Genomic DNA, 22,584 nt, shown 5'->3' on the forward strand with positions numbered 1-22,584 from the left:
CCTACAGGATCTGTAGTAATGGATTGATAGATCAAACAATGATCTGATATCAATTATTGTGCATTTATATTGTAAATATTATCTTCATACAACTGAGAGATTAAAAAAATGAAGTACATAAGAAGAAAAAAGAATACAGAAAAGTGCTCTGACACAGGAAAGACAAAACTGGTTATTTTCATTTGCTCGATTAATGACATTTTTATTGTCCGTTTAATTGACTTGATTGTTGCATTAGTATAATGCGACTCGATTCATCAACAATACTTTTATCGTTATCATTATCTTTGCTAAGAATATTTGATGATTCACTTGTACGATTATTATTAGTATTATTATCACAGTTATCAAAGGTAGTTTCCAACGATGAACAAGTAGTATTGTTAATATTTGTAGTTGTCACAGTAGTAGGATTGATGAGCAAATTATTATTTACATATGTGGTTGGATTAGATTCAACCACAGAGAGAACAGTACTATTAGTACCATTATTATTGTCTTTATTATTATCATTATTAGCACACATATTAGCAGTAGTGTTATTATTAGTCAAAGTAGTAGAAGAATAAGGAGTACTCGTAGTTGTGGAAGTGATAATAATAGTAGGATTACTCACAGATCTCAGTGATTCCATACTTGTAATAGAAGTGAATGCTTGTGTAGGTAAGACAGGATAAAGTGGGCTTAATGTTGGCGTTAGAAGAAAAGATTGTTGAATACTATTAGTATTAATACCATTATTATTAGTAGTATTATTATTACAACTGGAAGAAGTTAAATTTTTCAATAGTTTCCATGTGGATGGTGTAAGAATCGGTGATAAATTTTGTAAATCTGATGACCAATAACACGGTGTTAAATTATTCGACGAAGTTGGATGAATTGTTTGATTTATTCCATCAGCAAATTTAGAAACAGCTTGACGTTGTGCTTTAATGACATCTAAAGGTTGAGCTAATGATGATGAAGATGGTAGTAGAGTAGATGGACGAGAAACAAAACGTGCGACAATATTTTTTCTTGTTGAAGTATCACTCGTTTCTGAATTAGTTCCAGTTAATGTTGACGAAGTTAAACGATTCTGATCTTCACTGGAACTAATTATAAGACTAACACTACTACTACTACTACTACTACTAATACTAATACTAGTAGTAGTAGCAGTATGATTATTTTCAGCAGTATTAGTAGTAGTAACAGAAGTTGTCACGGTAGCAGCGACAGTAGTAATAACAGTTGAATTATTATTATTATTTCTGTTGGGAATAAGAGGGACGAAATTTGTGGTTAAACGATTATGAAAACGTAAATCTGACTTCTGTAAATTCGAAGGAACATTCAAATGACTTGAAATCAATTTACTACTACAATTACTAGTAGTGGTAGCAGCAACAGTGGAACTGTTGACAGTAGGAAATGTTGTCGTTAATCCAGCTGTAGATGAAAGGTGTGATGAAGAAGTTATACATGAAGAAGAAGAAATAGGCAAACGTTCTGGTACTGTAGTTTTTGCTGCTAATGCTGACGACAAAATAACCAGTTTCTCATCACAAAAAGTAGAGTTGCTATCCATCAATTCATCCGTTTTACCAAGATCTAAACAATTTTCCAATGATCCAGCACTGTCAGAATATTCTCGATTCATTAGTAAAATCTTCTCAGCAGCTGGGCAACCCGCAATCTAAATTTAAGGAAAAATAGTCAGAAATTCACATATAAGCAAAATCGACAAATTAGTGATTAACTAGAAAAACATGAAATTAATTTCATCATAAACAAAAGTACTACGTTAAAACGATAACATACTATCATTATACATATAAAAGGTAATAATACAGGAGGCGGAAGAGAATTAAAACAGAAAAATTCTCGATTCATTAACACTAAACAAAACTTCAGCATACCCAATAAACATACAATATGGCAATTATTCACACATTCAAGGAGTGATTCCTTTTGCAGATATTAAGTACAAAACAACATTACAGAAATTTTACACAAGTTAAAACACAGCCATGCATTTGATATCTCTAACTGTAATTAACTTGAGCGTCAAAAACTCAAAAATTTCCACTTGTTCTTACTTCGTATCACATCATGACAGCAATACTAATAATAATAATAATCATAATAATAATAATAATCATAATCATAATAATAATAATAATAATAATAATAATAATGGTAATAATGACTTTATACAAAATAGTTATCTACAAGAAACTCACAAGAAGATCTAATAAAATTATTGTTTGTTAGTCTACTCATTGTGGAATTGGACATGAACATTTGTATCCAATATCTCCCCATCTAGAACGTTAATGCTTCAACATCCACAATAACAAATCTCAAAATCAATGTCAGCTATTCACATCAACAGGAACAAATCTTATTTTTGGTCGTTTTATTTTATATAATCTGTGGCTATTTAATTACCTCTTTTCTTATTGAGCTAATAAAATTGATTTTTGTGGTATATGTATGGTGGTATGAAAAGTTTTTGCTCAGTCAACCCAACCGTGTCACGATGTGGATTCTTGAAGAGATAACACATACTAGATGACTGCAACATATCTCGAATGAGTTAATTAGTCATCAGTAGTCAAGTGGGTAGGTAGTTAGGTGGTGGTGACTACCAACCAGCCACCTGACTTCAGTGTACTACTATCAAAACTAAAAATACTTGGTAAACAAGCAAGTCGAAACTAGTTTGTCAAAGTATTTATTGTTATTGTTGTTACTAGTATTATTACTATTATTACCATTATCATTACTATTATGTACAAGTGGAAGTACACAAAAGGTCAAACAAGCAATAACCATCTTCAATATATTTTCACCACATTGGTCTTCATAAAAATTGAACAAATATTCATGTTCCTTGCTCTTGTAGACAGTAAAAATTAGTCACAAAACTATATTTCATACATTTGTCTGAGCGCTTGTCACTAACTACAACAGAGGAAACAACGATACACATGACGTGTACACTGCACTTCACATCTTTATCACTGAAACTACCATTCACACTGTTCACATAGCATTACGTGCAGATACTCGAAAGCATTTGGTCACAAACAAATATCGACACAGTATTCGTCGACCAAATGTAATGAAGCTGTCGATTGAGAAGTGAGATACCGTGATTGAGTTTGCTCGGTGGTAATCAACATCCATCATTGACTGAGTCACTTCGAATGTGTGTTACATAAGTACTGTTTAGTCCTGTCACTCCGTTCCTCGAAGTGACAATCAGTTGTTAAACTGTTAACGACAAGAAAAGGAAAACTGGCAACCAGTCACTTCATATTATCACATTTTACTGTTGATCTCTGTTGTATGTAGGAAGGTGAACGCTTCTGATGAGATTATCTTTTAACCAGTTATTCGACAGTTTAGACTATGTTGTCATCACAGTAGAGTGCAAATGTACCTAATATTTAACGTTCTTTAAATCCTGAAAATGTCACTCTTTTATACAGTGACCAAACACCCTTTGTTTACACTCTTCAAATATTCCGTCTTACACTTTATTCCAGTTCTCCCTCCACTATAGTCAACCTTATTATTACTTTCTTTATATCGAATTTTCTCTCACAGTGTTGATATGTTGAGTAAAAATCGTTTTTGTGTCCATTCACTGGACATTACCTTATCTACCTGCAGTGGTTTGTGCACAATTCTCAGTTTAGTTTAGTTCAATTCAGTTGAGTATTGTGTTTCATCTTGTGTTTCGAGATCAATCATCCCATTGTTAGTTCATGTCATGTTACGTACATATGCATATATATATTTGTGTGTTTGCATGAGGATAATGATAGAGTTTAGGATTGTAAGAACATTCAGATTGTTGAATGAATATATTCTGTTGAGAAAACTTTCTGTCTAGTATACATTGTAGTTCACATGAACTCTGTAACTCAACATTTGAAGTCACCAAACTGATGTATATGTCAGCATGTTATAGATGAGTGTTTGAATTTTATCGTCAGTTTGAAATAGAACTCGTCATTAGACCTCTTCTATTTAATAATTAAGATTGATAGAATAGTTAGGCATGTAACAAACACGAGATCATATCTGGTACCTCTAACAACATGTCGTTTCGAACTAATTGTACTTGAGAAGATAGTTATTAATATTAATATTATTATTATTGCATGATAAACTATGATCATTTAAATTTTCGTAGACCACTCAACAGATGGAAGTCTACAAATAGTAAATAATCACGTTATTCACTTATCAAACTCTTGAATATGACATAGTTTTGACCTACAAAAAAACTTCTCAAATTGTTTCAAAATTGGAGTAAATATTTCAACGTTTCAAGTGAATTTTATAAGCATGTTGAACTTTATTTGAAATTTCGATTTTAAAACATTACAGGTTATGTGTAAAAGTAGTTGATGAGATCCGAATAATCAAAATTAATTAACATTATTCTGAATGCTCTAAGTTGTTGCTCCTGTTCTTTATTCATATAACAATATATGTCATATTTAAGTGGTCAAATATTACATTAAGCAGATATAGAAAGTCACCTAACGTTTTGTTAAGTACAGTCAGTTGTAATATCAACTAACACACTAGTGCCCACATTGCAACTTGATCGATAGAATTCAGTTAGTACTAGAATTACACTGGCCACTATCCAATGATCAATCAATTGTAAAAACATATCAGTCCTATGGGAGGTCAGTCGCGGCTCGGATAGCTCAGTAGCAACGTCTCCGGCTGTGAAGCTGAATGAAACAAAATCGAATTCGTCAGGGAGCATCAGTTCCCTCAAGATTACAGGTATACCTTAGTGACGAGTGCCAAATAGCACGAAACCTAGGTATATGGTTGTTTGTCGACTACCTTCAACCACTACCTTACAGCTCAAAATAGTGCACGCGATGTTGAAAGTCACCTAGTCAAGTGGCCACATTGCAATTTGGTCGACAAGAGTCGATCTGTACTATGAAAGACCTGACACATATGACACTGGTCACTACCCAATAGGCAATCAATTGTAAATAACACATTCCTCAATTGTTTTTGTTTTCAAAAAACAATTAAATGGTAACATTTACTACGAACAATACTAACACAACATAATTTTATAAATAATGGATTATTATGGCGTTAACTGGATTTCGATATTTCCTATCTTAGTTCAATCAAATAGTAACACCAATTAAAATCATCATTCTGAATATGTATGTAGTCTAACTGATTAATATACAAGATTTGGGACACGCCTGTTGGTGTTTGGATGTATGTGTTTCTTTTCCAAAACAAGTACCGTAACGTTGATGAATTATTCAATCGTTCATTCATTTAAACAAGGTTAATCCATACACAAAACGAACGAACCCGTCTATTTATAGTTATTCTAATCCAACTTAAAATCGAAATATTCCTTCCATTCAGTGCAGATGTCTGTGTTGATGTGGAGGAAGGTATGATGAAATTAAGTTAATAAATTCAAACACCGGTAGGTCTCAGCGAATAACTCCAGTGAGTTTTTTCCGTGTATCGCCTACATTTAAGTAGAAGATATTATTGTGTGATGAGATGGTCAACAAGAAAAGAAAACAATATAATTATCAAGACAAAACGATAATTTCATATTGATTGAGTAGTAGACTGTTGATCATAATGAGGAAAATTTATGATACACAGAGAATAAAAAATTAACTCATCTTTTAAGTTGACGCAAGTTTAAAACAGTTCAAAGAACAAAATACTGAGACCGAATCGTTAGTACATACAAACACATCTGATCATATCATCATCTGGGTCAAAGGTGATTCAATATGAACATATGAATGAGTGAGTGTGTATAAAGGTTGCATATTTACAATGTGATCCAGTGAATGATCAATAGTTTCATTGACAAGACAAAATTACTGGGATACTTCGCCTGCTACATATGTAATAAGCAAATATTCAAGTAACATTTTGTATTTGACAACTCAGAGAGATTAAGGATTTTCTGTCAGATGTGTTCTGAAAATAGTGGATTTTATCAATTTCTCCGCTCAGCGATTGTACTAAAAACTAATAGCAAGATCTCACGGGAAGCTAAGAACAGCCAAAATAGAAAAGATATATCCTAAAAGTACGTTCATTTTCGTTTACGCCTGTCACCCCTCATGGAGCATAGGCGTCGATAAACGATCTCCAACCTACTCTACATTGGGCTCTGTTTTCCAGTCGTTTCCAAATCCTGTTCGTCCTTTTGATGTCTACGTCCAATTCTCGGTCAAAAGTGTTCTTTGGTCTGAATCTTTTCCTTTTGTCTTGTTAAGTTTTGACTTGTGATGCTGTTTCATTATTTAATGTGTGTCGTACTCGTCTCCAGAATCTTTTCGTAATTTCCCCCTCAGCTGAAAGTGAATTTCACAATTGATTGATCACTGGGTAGTGATCAATGTCATGCTTGTCTAGTCCTTATTAGTGCAGATCGAATGCTATCGATCCTGTTGACTACCTCCAACCACCATCTGAAAGTGAATTTGTTCTGTACCACAATAGGTTATTGCTGGTGGCGTCTGATCAACAGATCTGGAGTATCTTGAGTAGACAGCTGTTTACAAATATTTATACTTTTCTAGTGATTGCGGTAGTAGTTCTCCAAGTTTAAGCTTCGTACAATAAAAGCGTTGTAACGTTCGTATTGAAAGTTCTGATTTTCTCCTTGGGTGACAGCTTTTAAGTCCCAAATATTCTTCGATTGTAGAAATGGTCTTTTTGCTTTGCTAATATGTGCCTTGACATTTGCATCAGATCGTTCTTGTTTACTGACGATGCTGCCCAGGTATTTAAAGGTTCTCACCCCCTCCAGAGATTCTCCACCAAGTGCGATTTGGTTGGTGTTCGCTGTGTGTTGTATTTCAGGAATTAGCTTTCCGCTTGTGAATGTGTTAGGGTTATTTTTGTAGAGGCTGCTACTCTGAGAGTCTGTCTTGATTTGTCGCTATGTACAGGATAAAGGTCATCTTCAAAGTCCAAATCTTCTAGCTGCATTTAATCTGTTCTCTGTACTCCATCTTCTCCCGAAATGTAGAGGTCTTCATAATCCAGTCAACCACCAGAAGAAACAAAACAGATGACAGTAGACAGCTTTATATGACGCATCTTTGAGCTGTCTTCCATCCATGACTTCACAATTCAGTTCTTCATGGGAGTTCCTTATGACGGTAACCATCTTAGGTACTATGTAGTTTCAAAGAAGATTCTAGAAGGTACTCCAATCCATTCTGTCGAATGCCTTACCATAATCAAGGAAGTTGATATATGGTCATAAGTTCCATTCAATTGATTGCTTGACAGTGATCTGCGATATCATCATTTAGTTGGTACGTGATCTATGTTCATAAAATCCAGCTTGTTAGTCTCAAAGCTGGGTGTCTATTGAATCTCTAATTTGGTCTAGCCAGCATTGAAGTCAGAATCTTCAATACGAACGTCAAGACAGTAATAGTGTATGGAGATGGAATTTGAAGAACTACTACAACCATCATTAAAAACGTACAAGTATTTATAAACAACTGTCTACTCATGATACTCAATGTTCATCGGTCGGTTACTATCGGTAACAACCTACTGCGGGAGAGAACAAATCAACCTTCAGCTGGGGAGAAAATTAGGAAAAAACGATGGAGGTGGATAGGACACAGATTGAGGAAATCATTAAACTGCATCATGAAGCAATCGCTGACTTGGAATTCTGAAGAGAAAACGAAAAAAAGGAAGACAAAAGAACACAGTGTGTCTGGAATTAGCAGTAGACATCAAAAGGATGAATACGTACTGGGAAGGACTGTGCATGACCGAGTTGGGTGGAGAATGCTAGTGGGCGGCCTATGCTCCTACACGAGGGGTAACAGGAGTAGGTAAGTAATAATTCTCAGTTCTAGTGTAGATTATTATTTAACCATAACTATTGACCACTGCACAGCTATACCATGGACATATCAGTTGCAACCGATTAAGATAAAACACCCAAAGACAAGAAAATAATGAGAACTATCCTACAACTTTGAAAATGAGATGAGTGTGCTGTATGTGTACACCAACAAGTCCGTTATTATGCACCAATTGAAGTCCATTTGGAGTACATTTGACGTGTACGCGAATAATTCACCCAAAGAATAGAAACAAGGGAAGTAGTCTATAGAATGCTTTGCAATCGTTGTAAAAGGTTATTTAATTTTTTCCTCTTCAAAAATAATCATCTATCATAAATGCAAGCTAACAACCTAATATCAATTCATAAAGTCTGCTAAATGAATGAGATTATGAATCTGTAGAAGTAGCAGTGTTGATTGAAATGTAATTAAAGTTGAAAAGCTATAAAAATGATCAAACTAGACAATAGGATACCAGTTCAATGGCTGACCAATCCTAAAGACTTGAATAGATCAAATCAGTCCTCATTTATTGGAATAAGAAATGAGGAAATTAATGGATGTTACTGAGATCACGAAACAACTTAAGTTTCCATCTACGACGCTAGCACACATTACTGAGAAGCACCATACTAGAGTGAAACAGATATCTAGTACTTTCAAGTTTTCAATGGTTGCCTAAACTAGGTCGGTTCATGATCCTAGTAATCTAGATTTATTTGAGTTCTGTAGTTTTCTCCTCGCTAAATCTTCAATATTTTATTGCTCTGTGTATTCACACAATGTTTTTTGTTGTTTATAACGTATTTCTCTCCTTCGTTTAATCTTCATTTTGCTATTAGGACATGTTGTAACATGGACCACACTAAACTATTTATGTGAGATGTTACATACTTCTGTCCACCATATAACCCAGTGGCTATTTCGACTCAATCGCTATGTGGATAAAGTGATGGCATTCGAAGTGAACGTTACGAGATTCGAGTTCCGGAGTGAACATTATCTCTGGGATACATGTACATCCAGCTGACCTGTCCGGAAAAAGATGGAACGCGTGACCTGGATTCCACTGCCAACTACCATCTCTTTCTGACTAAAAACGTAGTCAGTTTTCCTTCCCAAGTACAACAAATAACGTTCTAATAGTTTTAATTATTGAGTAACATAAGTCAGAGGATAAATGAAAAAACTTGAGCCATTGTAATTATTGCCCAATAATATGTGATTTACAAAAAGTACAAATCTTCAACCTTATACATAGGCGTGCCTTAAAACTTCAAATAATAGAAGACTAACATTAGCAGTTAGGAAATTTTAAAAAGTTGCTATTTAAAAATTCATCAAGACTAGTGTAAGGACGAAATTGAGCGACCCTTAAAATTGCTTTGGGAATGTACAGTTGGTTTCAGTCCATCAGAAGACAAGTTACGAAAATGATTAGTTTCTAATGTAACAAAAAGTAGAAAAATAAAATCCAAATATGTACTAATATCTTAACATGACTCAAGAATCGTTCATAGACAGTGGGATTTCTTGAAATTCTGCATCAATAAAATCAAGGTATTAGAAAGTAAAACACTGAAGAAAATGATTTCTCTAATGGTCTCTTCATGTTGATAGAAATGATGTTTCATAGGTGTTAAAAGTCCCTTCTAAACATTATTAGTACGGATTAACTCTAAACTAGCTGAATTTTCTCAATAAACAGCAGCATAAAGTGGTCTAGCGAAACAACTGCTTTCCTTCGAGTTACGTTATTACTACATTTTCTTGGAATGTAACAAACAAACGAACGATAAAATGGTCGTTTAAGTTATGCATTGTGATCATAAAACCGTATTATGACAGCTGATTGATTTTCTCCCTCGCCTAAATTTATTCAAAAACGCTTCAATTTCAAAAATATAACGCAACAATCAACCTACTACTACTTTACAGTGAGGATCCCAACTCATATCAAGTAATCAAACTAGACATCATCACATAGATCTCAAATTTACGCAAAAATTTAAAGATATAAAACCAGTAATAAAACTCATTGCTGAACAGTTAAATGTTGCATAACTGAACTGCCCAATGACTATCTATTGTTAGCAGCTTTTCACAACCTCAATAAGTAGTAAACGATGGAAACCGTAATCTCATCAGTTCAGTGTACAACTACCATTATCAATTCATTGTAAAATATTATTCTTACACTTAATAAAACAACCAATAGGAACTTAGTTTCTTTAAAAAAAATAATGACAAGTTTTAATGGTTCACCAATTTCCAATACGAATCCAAATACATTTTAATTAGTGGTTACTAAAAAGACAGAATATGGTCAATTAACAGGTCATCAAAGTTCAATATTTCAGGGTAACCTATAGTAATGTGTAATTTTAGTCAATAATTTACTGTATAATCATGTGTTAAGATCAAACAGCATCACTCAATATAGGTTTTTCTCTATTCTTCAGTTTGGTAAAAACATACCACACACAAAACCATTAACAATTACCGATAACTTTATTCGTTTACAAAAGATATTAAATAAGATGATGAACATGTTAGATTAATTCAAATAATTACAACAAAAGTTTCAACATAAAATATATCAACCGTATTATATCAATTATATTCTATAACAAGGTATCAGGCATGTAAAAAAAATTTGTAAACTGAAAGTGTGAATATGTTTAAATAAGCAACAAAGTTAATGAAATTTTAAGTGAATTAACGAATTCACAAAAGGTCAATATCCTATAACATTATTAATAATAATAATAATAATAATAATAATAATAATAATACAAACGAATCAGAAAGCAACCACAGTAAAACATTTAGTACTCAGTCCCGTTGACTATATACTCAAATTCTAAGGCCATTTCACAAAACATTTAATATTACACGGAAACAGAATTAGAGTACTGCACTTATTTGATACATTCAAGAGTTCGATAAGTGAATAACGTGATTATTTACTATTTGTAGACTTCCATCTGTTGAGTGGTCTACGAAAATTTAAATGATCATAGTTTATCATGCAATAATAATAATATTAATATTAATAACTATCTTCTCAAGTACAATTAGTTCGAAACGACATGTTGTTAGAGGTACCAGATATGATCTCGTGTTTGTTACATGCCTAACTATTCTATCAATCTTAATTATTAAATAGAAGAGGTCTAATGACGAGTTCTATTTCAAACTGACGATAAAATTCAAACACTCATCTATAACATGCTGACATATACATCAGTTTGGTGACTTCAAATGTTGAGTTACAGAGTTCATGTGAACTACAATGTATACTAGACAGAAAGTTTTCTCAACAGAATATATTCATTCAACAATCTGAATGTTCTTACAATCCTAAACTCTATCATTATCCTCATGCAAACACACAAATATATATATGCATATGTACGTAACATGACATGAACTAACAATGGGATGATTGATCTCGAAACACAAGATGAAACACAATACTCAACTGAATTGAACTAAACTAAACTGAGAATTGTGCACAAACCACTGCAGGTAGATAAGGTAATGTCCAGTGAATGGACACAAAAACGATTTTTACTCAACATATCAACACTGTGAGAGAAAATTCGATATAAAGAAAGTAATAATAAGGTTGACTATAGTGGAGGGAGAACTGGAATAAAGTGTAAGACGGAATATTTGAAGAGTGTAAACAAAGGGTGTTTGGTCACTGTATAAAAGAGTGACATTTTCAGGATTTAAAGAACGTTAAATATTAGGTACATTTGCACTCTACTGTGATGACAACATAGTCTAAACTGTCGAATAACTGGTTAAAAGATAATCTCATCAGAAGCGTTCACCTTCCTACATACAACAGAGATCAACAGTAAAATGTGATAATATGAAGTGACTGGTTGCCAGTTTTCCTTTTCTTGTCGTTAACAGTTTAACAACTGATTGTCACTTCGAGGAACGGAGTGACAGGACTAAACAGTACTTATGTAACACACACATTCGAAGTGACTCAGTCAATGATGGATGTTGATTACCACCGAGCAAACTCAATCACGGTATCTCACTTCTCAATCGACAGCTTCATTACATTTGGTCGACGAATACTGTGTCGATATTTGTTTGTGACCAAATGCTTTCGAGTATCTGCACGTAATGCTATGTGAACAGTGTGAATGGTAGTTTCAGTGATAAAGATGTGAAGTGCAGTGTACACGTCATGTGTATCGTTGTTTCCTCTGTTGTAGTTAGTGACAAGCACTCAGACAAATGTATGAAATATAGTTTTGTGACTAATTTTTACTGTCTACAAGAGCAAGGAACATGAATATTTGTTCAATTTTTATGAAGACCAATGTGGTGAAAATATATTGAAGATGGTTATTGCTTGTTTGACCTTTTGTGTACTTCCACTTGTACATAATAGTAATGATAATGGTAATAATAGTAATAATACTAGTAACAACAATAACAATAAATACTTTGACAAACTAGTTTCGACTTGCTTGTTTACCAAGTATTTTTAGTTTTGATAGTAGTACACTGAAGTCAGGTGGCTGGTTGGTAGTCACCACCACCTAACTACCTACCCACTTGACTACTGATGACTAATTAACTCATTCGAGATATGTTGCAGTCATCTAGTATGTGTTATCTCTTCAAGAATCCACATCGTGACACGGTTGGGTTGACTGAGCAAAAACTTTTCATACCACCATACATATACCACAAAAATCAATTTTATTAGCTCAATAAGAAAAGAGGTAATTAAATAGCCACAGATTATATAAAATAAAACGACCAAAAATAAGATTTGTTCCTGTTGATGTGAATAGCTGACATTGATTTTGAGATTTGTTATTGTGGATGTTGAAGCATTAACGTTCTAGATGGGGAGATATTGGATACAAATGTTCATGTCCAATTCCACAATGAGTAGACTAACAAACAATAATTTTATTAGATCTTCTTGTGAGTTTCTTGTAGATAACTATTTTGTATAAAGTCATTATTACCATTATTATTATTATTATTATTATTATTATTATTATTATTATTATTATTATTATTATTATTATTATTATTATTATTATTATTATTATTATTATTATTAGTATTGCTGTCATGATGTGATACGAAGTAAGAAGAAGTGGAAATTTAAGTGTTGGTAGGGTATAACTCTGCAAATATTCAGAAATTTTGATATTTAGTCCACAAGTAATTTCATGGTAGTTGATACTCATACCTTGTTTAATTTAGTTGAATAAAAGACATTAGGTTTTCAGTCTAAAAGTTGTCAATATGAACATAGATCTATCTATTTTCATTTAAACATTTGGGATTATCACGAAAAGTCGACTAGATCAAAAGCCTCGCGTACATAAGACTTCACTTGTTAAATAAACTATGTTTAGAGGTTTATTCGTTTGAGTATCTGTTTTAGTTTTGTCTGTTAGTTTTATTCCATCTCTGTTGTCTAAATATTTCTTTTCTTTATGGGATAATTCTGACAAATTTTAAATGAGTTAATTTACTATTTTGCATATAGTTCTATTCTATTTGTTTATTTCACTGCATTTATCTTAAATCTTTCACATTAACTAGTGAAAAAAAAGAAAAGAAAATGATCAATATTTATCAATTCAGATTATTTCATGTTAACATTGACTAAAACCATCCTATCATATCCAAGAAAAATAAAGCAAACAAATAACTGACAATATGACCAGTACCATAGCCACTGGTGTTAAAAACAATACACAACATATCATCATCACCACATTAGCTTGAAGAGACGAATATCAGGTCGTTAAATTTTTTGAAATTACTTTTCATCTTTGTTGTATTGACCCAGTTGTTCAGTGGACATAATTAAATTTTGCAAAATTTCAACTTTATTAGATAAATAAATAACTAATTGACTTAACTAAATTCAGAAAATTGTTAATTTAATTGATAAAGACTTCTAATTAGTCACTATATTACTTACTGATAAGTAAAAAAAGTTATGATTGTGATATAATGTTATCAACGAAAAAGCAATCCAGTAACAGGGTTTTTTTACATCGACAGTATGGAAACAACAAGGTGACTAAAAATGAAGTTAATCAAACTTCATAGAGCCACACACTAACAGATGATCATGGGAAAGCTGTCAACTTCGCCCATATTTGTCAAGTCGGCTTTGACACAGATGTAGCAAGTTCTTAAATAATTTAGCTTTCTACCGATAAACGGCAGTTTTGACGCGTACAGAAGCCTCAAGTAATTTTTCCCGATTCGTATTTTTAGTACTGATCTCTGTTATTATTTGATTAGTCGTGCTACATAAACAGAGTTGTTTTATTCCAATTACGACTCCTTTTAATATCAAGCTTTTCCTGAGTTCCTGACTTCCCTCTTTTGTATCACATGGAGGATTATCCTTGAAGTGTTGAGCATTATGGTTATCTGATTCATCTAGTTCGCGTTGACCATTTTTATGACTAGAAGAATCTCCCAGTCGTTCGTAGCTCGAAATTACCTTCGGCTGTCTAAAAAAATAACAATATTAATGTTGATAATGCCGCCTATTTATTCTTACGGAAACAGTCGAAGCAATATAAAATATCTCATGATCATGCCGTATTTCATTTAATATTGAATATAGTTAGAGACAAACGTTTCTAGTAAAATTCATATCAATTGGCAATTTAAAGACGACCATGTAATTCCATCGTCATACAAACACTGCTAACGAACTACTACTCATGAGCCATGACTCCTCCTCAGTGAGTGAAAATAGATATCAAGTTATGTTGAACATATAAGACACTAAATAATACTGTAAACTCTTTCCCACTATTGATTTCACAAATTATTCACTCAAGATTCCTACGCGGATTAAACTGTGGTTGACTGCTTGTAGCTGCACTGATTACAATATCGTGTCTCTATTATTTCATTTCCAGTCCTTGGTTGGACTTGTGTCTGTGTATCACATGATTGAATATAGTGATCCAATATCGTGATGTAGTCTACTCAGTCTACTATATAGTATATCAAGTCGTTGTATTTATTATTAAGTGCATGAACGACAAAAACGTTATGTTATGTCACAAGTATTCTCATAAAAAATGATTAATGTATTAACACAACAAAAACAATAATTAGTTCAGGCCAATAAAAATATTTCCTGGTCAAGTGATGTAATCTATCAGTATGGTAAAGTTGAGGGAAAATATGTGGGGCAGGATTGAGGTATGAAGGCGTAACATGAAATGATTCCAACTCAATCGCTCAAATACATTACTAAATGAAACATTGGATGCAAATCTTAACCACAAAATGTGTACAAATGCAAATGTAATTTAACAAACTGTTTCTTTCCTCAATTTGATTGAACATTGTGATTTTTTAGTTTAAAAAGAGTAATATAATTATTTAAAAGTGATAAATCAACTCACTTTATGCTCTTCCACAAGACTTTCTAGTCTAGCTCGTTCTAAATCTAACGAATGCAGAGATGAACGAAGCTCTTGTCCTGTTCTAGTCAATGCATCAACACGATGTTGTAACTCTTCAATTTGATCTTGTCTTCTTTGTCTACATTTGGCCGCTGCGACTCGATTACGTTCACGCCGTTTAGCACGACGTCTAGCTTCATCATCACTAACCTAATGTAAGTAAAAATGAAAGAGAAAAATCCCTCAGTAGAATTTAACACATCAAAGTGAATCTTTCAAAATAAGTTTCTATTTCTCATTTAGATTATTTAAATACCCTTTCAAAAGCAGTCTTGAAAAGCTTCATTGGTAACCTTTTAATGTTTACCTCATGGCTTGGTAAGCATGATGCCAATAACACTGATAGTGAAAAACGTTGTAGCAATTGCTGAAAGTTTTAAGGGATGGAACAAAACATTTATTCAACGTTAAGCCTATATATAATTGCTCATATATCCTTTTCTAAATGAGAGCATACAACTGAAGGACTGAAGGACTGAAATATATTAACTGATAAATGAGTAGTGAACAAACGCGATATTTGTCTAAGCCTTTAGTAGTGATGCGATATCGAGTCACTCAAACCAGTGGCTATACTGCACCTGGATTAGCACTACAGAATTAGGCAAACATTTAACTATTCATTGCTCGGTGACCAATTAGTGAGAATTGTCAAGTGGTTTATATACAGAGGAATTATCATTATTTAAATTATCGTGAACAACTGACTTAAGTGTGTTTTTTCTAAATAGCCATTCATTAGAAGATGAGGCTCTCATCATTTCATAATTATTTATGGTTACATGTTAGAAAAAATTAACAACACATTTTATTATTATATTCTAGCATTATTTTATCATGTCCGATTCATATTGACTATTAGAGTCACACTTCTAAATAAGTAATCTGTTAACAATTTAAGTAGAATTTTTATCTGATGAATTGTTACAAAACTGACAATAAATAATATGATTAACATGAAGGGGTTAGTGAAGATTTTACGTAAAGCTGAATTGCAGCTATTAGCAGAATTCAGAGAGTGCGTCGCATCCTATTTAATACTTGTTAACTGGATGTACCTGCATTTCAGTACTGATGTTCATACAGAGACTGGGACCTGGTAGAGTGACTAATTGCGGTTCTTAAAATCGAAAATGGGAAGACTCAAATAGTTACAAAAACTTAAACTTATCCCCGCTTTATAAGCTATCTGCACTCAGTAGCTTAGTAAATAGCGCGTTGGGTATTTGATACTAATGGTACTGGTTTCGAGTCCCGGTGTGAAATCAATACAGGAGTAAAGGTACATGCAATTGATAAGTTTCAAATAGAATCTGACGCGCCTTCTGGATTCTACTGATAGTCACTATTCAACTTTACTTACAACACGTGATTTAATGACAATACCGAGGAGGTCCACTTAGGATACACAAGTGCCAAATATAGATTGATCAAATCTAGTCTTTAATATCAGCGGTAAGATTTAAATCATCACAAAAAATGGTTGTGGAAACTATTGAGTTTTAAGGCTTACATCACAAAATGACCTTATTTCAATAGACCGTGAGAACTAAAAAGCATTATATAGCTTTTCGTCCCACTATGCATTCACCACGAGACCTGAATATTCTAGGTTCCCTTCTTGGTAGGTTAGAGGATGTGCACTGCTGAGGAGTCCCACACCAGACCAAAACTTTTTTCCAATGCTTTCTGGTTTTCATTGGATGTTTAAATAAGGTCAGTCCATGATGTAAATAATAGAATTATACGATAAGTAGTCAGTTGATTTGTAGCTATCTCCAACACTATAACTACATAAGTTTCTACGTTTTCCTATGGATTTTAATCTCATAATAAGTAACAATACGAAATTCAAGAGACAAGTCGAATAGGAATGAGCCCAGAAAAAATTAAAAAGTAGGAGGAGGAGAAAAGACTAACCGATCATTTGCAAACTTTTAATCAGTAAGTAGTTATAAATTTTAAAAACAATCCCGTTTCGAGATAAAATTTGGTACTGTGAAAATGGTAGAAGTATGGTCATTTTATGATCAAGTAGTAGTACTAATAACAGTAGTAATTATTCGGATAACACATATATCTATTAACAGTATTGCATTCTCAAAACATTATGGTTGATGAGAAAATAAGGATTACAAACCGATCGATTCAAGTGCTTGGAGTATGATATTACACGTGCTCAACCACTGCTTGTCTCGAGGCGTTATGATAGTTGATGTGACGAATAGGTTGGAAGTAACTAGGAATAGTCAAACCAAAACATGGCATCAGTCCACAAAGTCGTTAACTTTTAGGTTAAGCCATATAAGTGAGTAAAGACTAGTTGGTTCGTGACAGTGTGATTGTGGTCATCAATGGTTAGAGACAATGAATAACAGATTTGGTCACAATAGTGTAAATGACTTCATTCTTTCTGTCCTAAGATACTTAATTATCTAAAAGCGTTATTATCCCACAATCTTCTATTTTCTTCCAGAATCAGATTTCTCCTAACAAATATCTCCTATCATTATAATCATTATCATTATTCATTAGTTCCAAAATTACTATTCAATACCGCTTACAAAGAATGTATGGTTTCTAACAATTTATGATACATAGATTGTCATCATACAACAACACAATAATAAGGTGTGGTTCATCGTAAAATACGTTGAATATGATTATTCAGTAGCATTTATGATTATTTACTATTTATAGTGAGTTAGTGAGTGAATAAATGAATGAATGTTTAACTAAACTTTACATAGACGATGATCATAACATGCAATAAAACTTGACTGTGTCCAATACTATTCCAATGATTGAATAATAGGTCTATAAACATATATGTCCTCTATATTACAAGTTCATATTTACACTACAATAGATATTGACTTTCTCTAGGTTTGGATCACTAAAAAGCACCATAGCAACAGGCCTTTTTTATTACAAGGTATACACGCCCAATAGTACTAATAACAGTAATAATAACAAAAATAATAATAATGTGAAAATAGGCCGTCCAGTAATAGTAGTAGTAGAACGAGGGCCAGTTTTCTAAAAAAAGATTATTAAACATTCAGAGCAGAAAACACTGAATCAACTGTTGACTTATTAATTACAGAAAGCATCATTAGATGATCATGTGATGAGAGAAAATTAAGATCGGTAATTTAGAGAAATAAACTACTATCTAGAGTAATTTAAACTGACAGCTATGATACATATCATACTTAGTTTATTCAGTTGAATCAAGGTGAATTCATAAAATAAGGAGACTCGTTTAATAAATTCGCATGAGAATGATAACACATTTTTTAGACAATGGGTGTGTTGATGATATATTGAAGACATCGTGATCATCATCATCAGCATCAACAAAGCCTAATATGAAACTGTTTATTTTGCTATTTGTTGATTACAGTTTTACTGAGAAATGAAACAGTTGTCATTAATAGTATGTGATGCTCATCACATTACATAACGAATTGATCACATATGCAATTGTACAATTGAGTACTGACTTAGTGTCTAATGATTAAGCATTCACCGAGAGACCTAAAGATCCTTGATGAGGTTGTAAGTGCACATTAATGAAGTATCTAACACTAGGACAAAACAAATGTGTTAATGCTTCTTAGTTTTCAACAATACCGTAACTGAGATCAACCTGTGACAACTACAATTTACGAATATATTTATGACTGAAAAAGGCTTCAATCTAAAATAAAAACTGCAACATATTATTATAATCCTAGTGTTACATCAATCCTGAACTTGTGAGTAGGCGAGCGCTGTTCTTCATTTTCAAGGTTTAAGTGGACAAATAAATTGAATAATATTTTATAGAATAATTTCTATTAACAAATTAATGATTGACTAATGGAGAAAAAAAGAAATTTGTAGTAAAGCATACATATCAATCCAAGTTGATATAATTTATTTATATCGCAAAATAAGAAAGCAAGTAAACTTCTTTTGAAAGATGATAAAATGAACTAAATAAAAATCTGCAAGACAACACATAAAAACAACATAAATAATAAACATGATGGTAATTTCTGAGAGTAACGTCATCATCGTCACTAAGAGGACATTTACATGAAAATTTACCAAAAAAATGACTTTTATGGTTTAAGAGATTCTATTCGCAAAACTTATGGGTTTTCATACAGTACACATATATACGTGTCACTAGCTAAGGGATTTTGTGGTCCTTTTATAATTATGCCCATAATATTGTTGGAGTAGGAAGTGACCAACTCTAGGTATAATTTATACACAAATATATCTCAATTAACTCGTTATTTATGGCCTCTTGAAAAGCATAATCAAAATGGTTTTCTCTTATCTAGCAGAAAATCAGTAAGAACATAGGATCGGTAAAACTAAACTTCATGAACGTTTGGGCGATATTCGAGTGCCCTTAAAAAACTTCAGCCACTGATTAAAGTCAAAATAAGGTTATGAATTAGTGTGAAGAATTCAGATTAGGAATTAGAGCAAGAATTTTCACCATGAATTAAAGTCAGTTTTAATATCAAAATACTAATTAGTAATATGAAAAAATGGACTTTCCATAAAATTCCAGAGTATCTAGCTTAAATCTGATTTCGTCCATAAATTATGGTCCCAACCATTGGAACTAACATTACGGTCGTACATGTATCAAGTCACATAATATTCAAACATCACAGAGGATATATCAAAGAGCCGAAAATAATCGATTTGAAATTAATGAAATCTATCTAAGAGGGTAACAACAACAACAACACCGAAAGAGCAAAGACATGGAACAAAAGTATGAGATAAAAGTACACTTATTTTTCATGGAGTAACCGCCCCCTTGAGACAAGAGGAGAGGTCATAGGTAGAAGAGAACAGGTAGACTCATAACGTGATAAGAGTTGATAGATGAATATAAGTTGTTTTTTTTAAATCCTAGAGTAAGACGAAGATTTAGGAACTCCTAGATTTGTGATCAATTTTGAAATAAAATATTTCCATATATTTAACGGCAATTTGGAATTTATTCCCACCTTCAATAAAAACAAATAAATATTTTAATATCCTCCTATTCATGAAAAATGTTCATTGCAATTCACATAGATAACTTATTATTTATTTATTTAAACACATAAATATTGGTACAGAAAGGTACCAAATATATATGGGCCACACTTCATCATTCGATTTGTTTAAGGGATGGAATACTGCCGGAGCACCCAAACCTATGTTTATACAGACAAAAGATCTAGAAGTGGAGTCATTTAAGAAAAACGAGTACTGATAAATCCTACTTTATTAAATCACTATTAAATAAATGAATAAATTGAACAATGTGTTCGAAATTGCTACTAACCGATTTTATGGAAGAAAATATGTTTGTAATGCTTTCATGAAATTATTTCGCATAAATAGTTCTGAACGCTAAACAGTGTATTAAAAGTTGCTAATTGTCCTTATATTCGATGGTCAATGGTGAAATCAGTTCATGATTTGAATTCTTTAATTCTTTCAAATGTCAATTATCATGTTCTATCTGATTCATAATAAAAAGGGTAACAACAACAACAACAACACGTTTATCACACATAAACCCCGAAATAAACTGGGAGTAACTTTGTTAATAAAATAACGGTGAGAAGCTTAGGAATAATAGTAAGAGGTTGAACAAATACGTATCTCTGGAGTATACATCAGTTATCAATAGATCCTCTTATGTTTTTCTGTGTCGCCAACTCCTTTTGTGATATGATGGGCAGGGTGTTAACCGACTAGAGTGCTAGTGAGTAACCTATAAAATTGATATTATCCAACCGTTCATGACACTGAATCATGTTTATTTTCCTGTTATAAAATCTGTATAGAAACGCATTGTTTTAATGTAAATCAACCCATTCTTCTGAGTTATCTTGTCTTTTGATAACCAATTCAATTAGGAGATTTAAGTCAATAATCCGATTTCGTGAGCAGCAATTATCACACCTTTAGGGGCGGCCTGCTTGAATATCTAGGCTACCTGTTTCTGCCATCTAATTATTTCAACAAGTAATCTGGGTTTTTTTCATTTTGTTTTAACGTATCATTATGTCCATTAATCGCATAACCTATACAGGCGCGTTTATGAAAAGCCTACGACCATTCGCTGCACAAGTTACAAAAAGTACTATAAAAGACATCGTGGTGGTTGGCAATATGCGTTAAAGAGGATGAACATTAATCGTATGTCGATTCCCGAGCTGCTAAATTCTAACTGCCGATCACTAATCAACAAAGTGCGCTATCTTCAATTCCTACTAAGTCAAAATATGTATCGTAATTGTGGTGTCATCACAATTCAAGAATCTTGGTTAAATGATTTACAGGATGACTGCCTAGTATCACTACTTCGTTTCAAAATTTATCGTCAGGATCGATAAAACAATAAAGGGAGGTGTAGCGGCGGTGCAGCTACGTTTGTAAACGTGAACTGATGTCGATCTTCGTTTTCGTGTTTCAAGTTGACAAATGACTTTACTGACTGTCTGAATCTAAGATATCGTCCAAAACATCTGAATAAATACAAACGTGTTTATGCTACTAATATCTACGTGACTCCAGACTACACATCATCTGCGCTATCTGATTTCGTTGATGAATTCACCGAGTTCGCTGTTACTGACTTCAGTGATTCACATTCAGTTGTATGTGGTGATTTCAATTCATGTGACTGCAGTTTCCTTACGTCACTAGGTCAACAAAATATAGTAGATTTTCCTACTCGTTTGAATGCTCATTTGGACTTCGTTTTCATTAATGACGTGGGTATATATGTGACTCGTAAACGTGCTCCACTGTCTAGCTCGGATCACTGTATAATTCGTGTTTTACTTATAGTATATGGAAGGAATGGAAAGAATACACTCTTGCATCAATCCAAGAAAGTCAAATATAGGAATTACTCAGAAGAAAATATCCGAAATCTGAAAAACATGTTTCATACGACTAACTGGGAATTATTTACAGATGACTCACTGGAAAACACTACTGATGTTATCACGTGTTACCTTAAATTCTGTTTTGATATTTGTTGTCCCACTGAAACCATTTTTGTAAGTTTTGATCGACTTACATCTTCACAACTAAAACGACCACGGAGAGTAAAAGAAAGAATGTACAATGAGAAAGACTCTATTGAAGTTCGTAAGCTAAATGGTCTG

At 32.8% G+C, this 22,584-nt stretch overlaps 1 protein-coding gene across 1 annotated transcript in view; it reads right to left on the reverse strand.

The window, feature by feature from the left end:
* Window positions 1–202: 202 nt before the first annotated feature.
* The window catches only part of MS3_00004362 (uncharacterized protein), a gene marked incomplete at its 3' end in the record, with an annotated part of 67,353 nt that continues 44,971 nt past the window's right edge, over window positions 203–22,584 (reverse strand). Inside the window, exons 3-4 of the mRNA XM_012942308.2 lie at window positions 15,341–15,550; window positions 203–1,681 (exon numbers count right to left, since the gene is read on the reverse strand). Coding sequence (XP_012797762.2) covers window positions 203–1,681; window positions 15,341–15,550 — 1,689 coding nt within the window. The remainder of the gene's footprint in view (window positions 1,682–15,340; window positions 15,551–22,584) is intronic.

The sequence above is a fragment of the Schistosoma haematobium genome, chromosome ZW (genome assembly GCF_000699445.3).
Source record: "Schistosoma haematobium chromosome ZW, whole genome shotgun sequence".
Lineage (NCBI taxonomy): Eukaryota > Metazoa > Platyhelminthes > Trematoda > Strigeidida > Schistosomatidae > Schistosoma > Schistosoma haematobium.